The sequence below is a fragment of the Mastacembelus armatus genome, chromosome 18 (genome assembly GCF_900324485.2).
Source record: "Mastacembelus armatus chromosome 18, fMasArm1.2, whole genome shotgun sequence".
Classification (NCBI taxonomy): Eukaryota; Metazoa; Chordata; class Actinopteri; order Synbranchiformes; family Mastacembelidae; genus Mastacembelus; species Mastacembelus armatus.
Window position 1 is genome coordinate 1699814 of NC_046650.1, and position 8522 is coordinate 1708335.

Sequence of the window (8522 nt, forward strand, 5' to 3'; positions counted from 1 at the left end):
TTATCTTGTTGTGAAGTTCATACGAACCTAAAAAATAGAGGGTAATTGAACGCAGCTAGAGGAATATTCCTGAACGTAAACACGTTGTTATAGTTCGCCTGCTCCCTATTATTTCGGACAATAGCTGCTATATATTAAAGAGGCTACGTTGTATGAATTTGGGGTAAATAGTTGTACAAAATAATTATTTAAGTATAGTTTGAAATGACATAAATGGAGATATGTTTGAGTTGTCTACAATAAAGATAGAATCCACAGTGATAAAATGTGCCCTAACAATGATGGGCGTCCAGTGAATTCAGTTGTATGCCACTGTAAACTGTGTGGGTGTTACTGTGGCCTCTTAAAGATGTGATGTTTATGTGTTTAATCCTAAACAACAAATTGCTGCCCTCTACTGGGGGTGTCTACGAATAACATAATGTGAACTACATTTCCCAGCAAGCATGGGGTGAAAGCGTGTGCACGATTGTTATATTTCCCATAGATCTTTAACTGTGGGGATGGGCTTACTGACGTTAAACTGCCGCTTGAGTGCGAGCTACGTACTGTTAATAGATCTACTTTGTGGCGCAAACGAGCAGACGGTAACACTGCAAGTGAGTTTCGGGCAGACTGAGCTGCGCGGCAAAAGGGTGACACAAACAAAAACATGTGGCTGAGGCTGTGAGAAAACGGGTATGTAATTTCTGGCGTACTGGTCAGATTTGCGCTTATAAGGGCTTAGAGTGAGTCAGTGTTGCGCTATATAATAGCGATGTACTTTGCGAGAGTTATAGGGGCACAAGCGTCACCCAGACGTGGTGAGTATTAGCTAACTAGCAGTTCGTTAGCTTGTTAGCTACTTCTAACAACAGTCGTCATTCAGCCAGCTGCTCTCAAGTGTGTGGGCTCACTCTGGTTCACTGTATTTTTATACTGCGTCTCACCTATTTTACAGCTGCGTATTCTTTCAGGAAACGTGATTCATATAATGAGTAACATTGGCTAACGTTAACTTAACTTAGTATAGTTAGCTTACGTCTATCAACTCGGCTAGCGAATAAAATCATCTAACCTAACAGGGTATGTATGGAAAGACTGTACTAGGCAATTGTGATGTTGCGGAGCCGTTTCGATGCGTTTCGAGCCACCCCGCTCAAAGAGCCTTTTTGCGGCTTTGTATTTGAATGCAAGTGTGAAGCAGTGGGAGTGCCCCGCCCACCACAGCGCCATGTAGTCCATGGTAGGGACACTGATGTAACCCACATTATGCAACGAGTCCAGCTGCTCAAGGCAGTGTCTGGGATATTGTTTTATTTGTTTACCGTAAATTATTACCGCTGAAATTATACTCCAAGAAATGTTTATTGAAGCCGACACGTGTCCTTAGTAGGGACAATATACCACGCTAGATAAAGTATATGACAAATGTTAATGTTACTTATTGGGAGCGGGAAAGCGTTTACATAATAAAATGATATTTAATATCGTACTTAAATCTGTAGACATATTACTTTTATTAACATGTTGTAATAAATACAAGGAAAAAAACGATGCAACACAAAGGGATAATAAAATTTTGCTGTGGTCATGTGTAGTAATTGCTTTCTATACAAAACTTGATTAATCTCATTTTAAATGGTAAAAGATACATTTTCTGCATGTTTTAGAAATTGAAAGTTCATATGTTTTAATGTGTAATTTTAGGTAGGAATCATAAATTAAAATGTTAAACATGAAAATATTTATTTGTCAACAAATTTCATGTGCTGTCCCAAACCATCAAGTGAAGTGCACCTTCTAATGAGCATGCGCATCTAAAGCCTGGTATAATCTATTGATCAGGGCCACAGAACTCTATAACTATTGAAGACCCATGTGAGCCATGCTGTTGCACTTGGTGACAAGTTCTTTCATTAATGTGGAATGCACATAATGTGATTTATTTTGACTCTATCTCTCTCTCTCACACACACACACACACACTGTCTTCCTGTAAAACATACGCACTAGAGCACAAAACATGTATTCATCTGCCACCGAAAATAGTCCCCAACAAACATGCGCTTTCTTCCTGTTCCTAGTAATGTTTGATTAGCGGCTGCAGACTACAGCGGACAGCTGTTGTAGGAAGCTGTTAAGCCATCTTTAAAAATGAAATTATATATTTGTGAAATGTTTTTAAGGTTTACATTTCATTAGGAACCAAAGTGCCTGAAGATGAGAGCAACAGACAGGGTAGAGAAGTAGCAGTGGAAGTACAGAAAAAAATAGAATCATAAAAATATGGTCTCATGCTTTCCTTATTTGTAAGGCCTAATGATATAAGCTTTTTTGTTGTTGTTTTTTGAGTTTGGATGCTTTGTGCAGTTTCATAGTCTGATACTGAAGGCTGATGGCTCTGTAACATTCTGTACTGCAGGTGAGGAGCACATCTGACTTGTGACTGACAGTGGCCATCATGGGACTGCATTCAGCCCAGAAGAGGCACTTTCCTCTGCGAGGGATCGATGGTGTGGTTCAGCTATTTGATGCTGAGCTTCGCAAGCCGGAGCCAGATCTAGCCCTTCTTTCTCTAGTTCTGGGTTTTGTTGAGCACTTCCTTGCTGTGAACCGAGTCATTCCCATAAATGTTCCAGGGGTTCGGTTTGAACCCCTGGAGCCAGACTGTCCCAACTCCTGTTTCCCCACAGTGGAGTTGGGCATGATCTCTGCACTGTATGAGCGCTTCACAGCCCAGATCCGTGGTGCAGTGGACCTGTCCCAGTACCGGAGGACAACTACAGGGTCCAGCAGGGAGCTTGTGAAGAAAGTCTCAGATGTGATCTGGAACAGTCTCAGTCGCTCATACTTCAAGGACCGTGCACATATCCAATCCCTCTTCAGCCTCATCACTGGTATGATATTGCACTTTTTGTTAAGATGTTTAAATGTTAAAAATGTTAAATGATGTAAAAAACCCTTAATTTACCTGAAGCTACTGTTATAAATAGGCATCAGTAATTCTTAACTAAATTTGAAACAGGTACCAAACTGGACAGCTCTGGGGTGGCATTTGCTGTGGTGGCAGCCTGCCAGGTTCTAGGTCTGAAGGATGTCCACCTGGCACTGTCTGAAGACCACGCTTGGGTGATTTTTGGCAAAAACGGCGAAGAGACTGCAGAAGTCACATGGCATGGAAAGGGAAATGAGGACCGACGAGGACAAACAGTCACAGCAGGAGTCAGTGAGAAAGTGAGGCCTACCCTCCTCAGACACTCTCTCACCACTTAAAGAAACTCCCAAACAATACTCATACGAAATAGTAAATTAAAAGGTACACATCTACTGCAATAACCTGATACATGCCATCGTATATACTGAGAAACATACAAGTCCTCAGCCAAATTTAACGGTAAAGGTAATAATGTAAATGTATATGTATTACATGGTCTACACCAAGTGAAAAACTGCTTCTTTAGCTGGGCTGTTTTTCGTTTTGGGAAGGAAATGTGATAATAATGTCTAATATAGGTTGTTTACTCCCTGTGATCCTGTGTGTATGTTGTGCGTTCTTTAGAGCTGGCTGTATCTGAAGGGCTCTTACATGAAATGTGACAGAAACATGGAGGTGGCCTTCATGGTTTGTGCGATCAACCCCTCACTGGACCTGCATACTGACAGCTCTGAACTCCTGCAGCTACAACAGGTGACCACTACCACTTGTAACATGCCACTTGTTCTTTTCTCCCCCAGTATTGCCATTATTCTTTTCATATGTCGTGCAGGTCATGTCATACTCACCACCTCCTTTAATATACATAGTATTTCACTCACTCATGGTATTATCATTTGTACTTTGCATTTTTTTTAGTACTGTTAAGATACCATGCAACTCAACACCACTTGTAGATCCTTAACTCTAAAAGGATAACAGAAAATAGAGGCGTTATGCACTTCATATGCATTTCAATGTGAAAAATGTGTGCTAGAGGTAAATCATTTAACAGTACCATGAAAGAGGTGACAACCCAGCAAAGTAGAACCAAGTATTTAGAGAACAAAAAGTGATGTTACTGTGACATGATTCTACTGTACTGATGGACATAATGCTTTGGAAATGTACATTTCAGTTAAATAATAATTCTGGTGCTGTTTTATTCTGGTTTTACAGAAACTGTTGTGGCTGCTGTATGAACGAGGTGACCTGGACAGGTGAGAGTTTGATGATCAACTTAGGAAGGAATTAAATATTTGGACTCTTGTGTTAATCTTTGCACATTGCTTACCCACTGCAAACACTTAATTTTCCAAAGTCCATCTCTTGTCCTATCTTACATTATGTACCAGGTATCCCATGGCCATGGGCACTCTAGCTGACCTTGAGGATCAGGATCCAATTCCAGGCAAGGAGATCCCTCTGAAAATCCATCTTAAGGTATGTTTAGAGAGAGGATCACCACCTTACACAGCAGTCAGACTCAAAGGACAAAAAGAGTTTTTGTTGGCTCTAAAAATCATGAAATGTTCCTTTTACATATATCAATATTGTGGTCACATTCTGCAATATTATCATCTCAATGTAGTACACACATGGAAAGTCATATAGAATATAGGAATATACACCCAGACAGCACTTTAGGTACACCAGTAAAATTTAATGTAATCTGGTATTGTTCCTAATATTCTGACCTTGTCATGTATGAAGTGCTCTGACCTTAGTATTCAATATACAGTTTATATATTTCTGACAACTGACACATTATGGACTATACAGACTGATATTACAGCAGGAGTCATGTATGGATTACATTTCGCTGTACAGGTATGCCTATAAAGTGATTGCCGAGTGCACTTACCATCCTGATACTGTCAGCTGTTCTTGTCAGTGACCAGTAAATGGCAGTATTGTTTGTGGGTTTTTCCCCTTCAGAGACAGAGAACATAATGTCATTGTACTTTTCTGCCTCTAACTTGACTGTGCAGTGAAAGTTATGAAGGTGGTACATTCTTCACTGACCAGAATATTCAGTAAGAAGTGCTGTTTCCTCTGTTTTGTGTTCTCTCTCAGGCTGTATATTCTGCTCAGAAGTACTACAACAATGAGCATATCTACCCCTACATGTACCTGGCTGGTTTCCACTACAGACACAGAGATGTGCGGGAGGCTCTGAGGGCCTGGGCTGAGGCAGCTCAGGTTATGCAGGAGTGAGTTCACACATCACAGTGAGATGGGGAAGCTGTGTTCTCAGTTTCCCTATGTGTCCAGTAGCACCACAGTACTCAAAAGTTTAGCCAGACACAAAATAATCAGGTTTCTTTGGTGCAGGTTGTTTATTTGACATGAACCAGCTGAGTAAGACAAGTTAACACCTACACTGACTGGGTTAAAATCATTGATTACCTGGTTTTTCAAAGTTAAATTTATTTTTGGGAGTGGAGCACAATAAGCACATTAGCTGATTTATGTTCCCTTTAAATGAAAATGGTGAGGTCATTTATTTGGAACTAGGAGGAAGAGCACAGAATATTTTCCATTTTCAGGTGGTTTATGTCTTTAGAACACTCTTACTACCCCACAAGCATAAAAAAACCCGGAAGGTGATCATGAGTGTTATTAGCATTAATTCAACCCAGTGGCTTCAGTTGTCACTAGACTAACACAAGATGGCAGTAGAACACACACAACGATCCCCACTTGTGGCTTTACCAAAAAATGTTAAATAAGACAAAACATATTTCATAGCTTTACTGTCTCAAAAATTATTAAAATAATATGACAACAAGATGTGGTTGAGATTGTTCACTGATGGTCTTCCTCTAACGCATCCACCACAGAGAAGTGGGCACCAGTTTGCCTGACAGGGTGTGGTGGTTCGGCCATGAAGTGTCCAGCTCTGCATCCTCATACTCTCTCCTCCCCTTTAAATACACTGTTCATGAGCTGCAGCTAAAAATACTAGTACTAACCCACCACATCACACATTCCTGCCCCATCTATCAGCTTCCTTTTCCTGCTTCCCCATTGTTCTTCACTTTCACAGCCTTTCTCTCTGTGCCATCCACAAGAGGGAAATTGTGTGTATTCATAATAATGATTCTTTGTAGATTATATAGAGTTAATTTCTTGTCATGTCTGGACTGCAGTGATGTGTTCTAACACTAACACAGCATGTTGCAGCTCCCTAGATTCAGCTTTTCTTCATAATACCCAGTCACTCAGTAAACAAAAATAAACTAGGGCTTTAAAATCGTATTTTCACATGTATCTTCTGGCTTCCTTATGAAAAGTCTTTGTCTTCTCACCTGCTCCTGCAGGTATAACTATTTCCGTGAGGATGAGGAAATCTACAAAGAGTTTTTCGACGTTGCAAATGACGTTATCCCCACTCTGCTAAAGGAGACAGCTGCTGCTGCAGAGAGTCCTGGAGATGGAGGAGAGGGAGGAGAAGGAGATGACAAGGTGAGTATTCCCAGCCATATTTTGCATATGAAGTGCTTATCTGTAGGTTTCTGACAAGCAGCTACAGTTTTTGCTTTGTTTTTCATGAAAATATGCATTTATGCGATATCAGTTTTAAGTATATTTATATCAGGCTATTGAATTTTGTTTGTACCTTTTCAGCTAATTTCAATTCACTCATGTGAGTTTTCTGCATCTCATTCTCACCCATTCCCTTTTTCAGGAGCACCCTAAAGAGGTAGCAGCCTTCTCAGCTCTCCAGGACCCAGAATGCTTTGCTAATTTGCTCCGTTTCTATGATGGCATCTGCAAATGGGAGGAGGGCAGTCCCACACCAGTTCTTCATGTGGGCTGGGCCACCTACCTAGTCCAGTCCCTGAGCCGCTTTGATGCACAGGTGAGAAACCCAGAGTAGCACTGTCATTGGACATTAGAATCACTGAAGCCAATACAAACCCTGTTTGTGGGAATTAGACCTGATGGTGCTTTTGGAGCTAAAATAGATTTTTGGTCTGATTACAAAGGTGCGTCAGAAGGTGTCAATTATCTCCAAAGAGCCAGAGTCCCAGGATGATGATGACCAGTCTAGTGATGATCCCCGGGAGGGCCGCAGGCGGGGCCCCAGGAGGGAGTCCAAACTCGAGGAGCCAAACTCTCCACCTTCTGCTGCTCCCACCTCCCCACCCACCCAGCCAGCAGCAGCATCTCAGCCCAAGAGGGTGGGGGAGGGAGGGGGGCGCCGCCGCTCCTCCCAGGGCCTGCGGGGTGGAGATGCTGAGGGGAAACCCAAGTCTCCAAGCCCAGACTCTGCATCCTCACCCTCGTCCCAACAGCAGGCATCCCCTTCCCCATCTGGACCCATCGTTGTCTTTCAGAGTGAGAAGATGAAGGGGATGAAGGAGCTGCTGTGTGCAGCCAAGGTGAACTCCAGTGCTATCAAGCTGCAGCTCACTGCCCAGTCGCAGGTCCAGATGAAGAGACAGAAGAGCACACCAGCTGGAGATTACTCCATGTCCTTCATGAAGCGACAGCGAAAATCACTCTAGACATTTTGGCTGTTGTGGGGGAGTTGTAGAGACTTCGTAAGACATACTGTGAACAGCAGCACATTGCCCAACTAACCTCACTTTTGGTTGTGAAACACTTCAGCTGTTTTTTCAGCCAGAGGTCCTTTTCAGTTGACATCCTCATAGTTCCTAGCAATATTTTTGAATTGCACTTGAGTTTTAATGTCACATGTCAAGATTGAACTGAAGGAGTGAAATTTTCATTTTGTTTTTATTTAAGAAATCATTTCTGGTGAACTGCTTCGTTAGATAAATTGTAACCTTCATTCATCATTAGTTTGTGTTTTAATTGGCAGCCATTGCACACTGGACTATTAATTTCCCATTGACTTATATATGAATGATTGAAGCCAAAGTAATGAGGATGAGCAGGATTTAACATACATGTGTGTAGATATCAATTGTACCATTAGGAACTTGTTCATGACTGAAGTCTTGGAAGTGATTAATTTAGCATAGTTACTGTGTAACATTGTCCACTTCTGCTCTATCAACAGCTTCTTTTTGCTAGCTCTGTGTTGCCTTATTTTGCCTTTGTTCTTACGTAGGTGGCCTTTAGTTGGGAAAGTAGCTGAGCTAGGCCTGTTTCCAATGATTAGAGACCAAGAAGACCATGCACTGTTGAAATGGAGCCACAATAGGTGGCCCTGCTGCATCTTATCTGCTTGATGACTTGTGGATTTTGTTTGTGTTTTGTATCTGCAAAGTAATAAAGAAAGCAGAATGTGATGAATACTGACTGAGTATTATCCTGTATCAGAGCACAGGTTTGCAGGTGAGCTGAGATGAACACTGGTGACTGGAGAGGAAGAAGCCTGCAGCAGAGCCAGGCAAAGCACAGTCAGTGAGAGGGCTGTGCCTTTATTGAAGAAAGGAAAAATCACGTGGGCTGAGAAACACGGTCTAAAACTGAAAGCGTATTTATGTGTTGTAGTGATGAGTTGAAGTATAGGACACTGCAGCGATAAACCAGTCAGCAGTGCTGCAGGCAGTCAAAAGTGAAGGGAAATGCATGAGTGAATCAGCATGCA

General features: G+C 41.8%; 1 protein-coding gene across 1 annotated transcript; it reads left to right on the forward strand.

Annotated features, from left to right (window-relative positions):
* The first annotated feature begins 531 nt into the window (after nt 1–531).
* On the forward strand, nt 532–8226 carry men1 (multiple endocrine neoplasia I). The gene is made up of 10 exons (XM_026299069.1): nt 532–678; nt 2405–2879; nt 3008–3216; nt 3542–3670; nt 4136–4176; nt 4312–4399; nt 5033–5169; nt 6280–6424; nt 6648–6821; nt 6949–8226. The coding sequence occupies exons 2-10, from the start codon at nt 2444–2446 to the stop codon at nt 7468–7470; spliced, it is 1881 nt and encodes a 626-aa protein (XP_026154854.1). The 5' UTR covers nt 532–678; nt 2405–2443; the 3' UTR covers nt 7471–8226.
* The last annotated feature ends 296 nt before the right edge of the window (nt 8227–8522 follow it).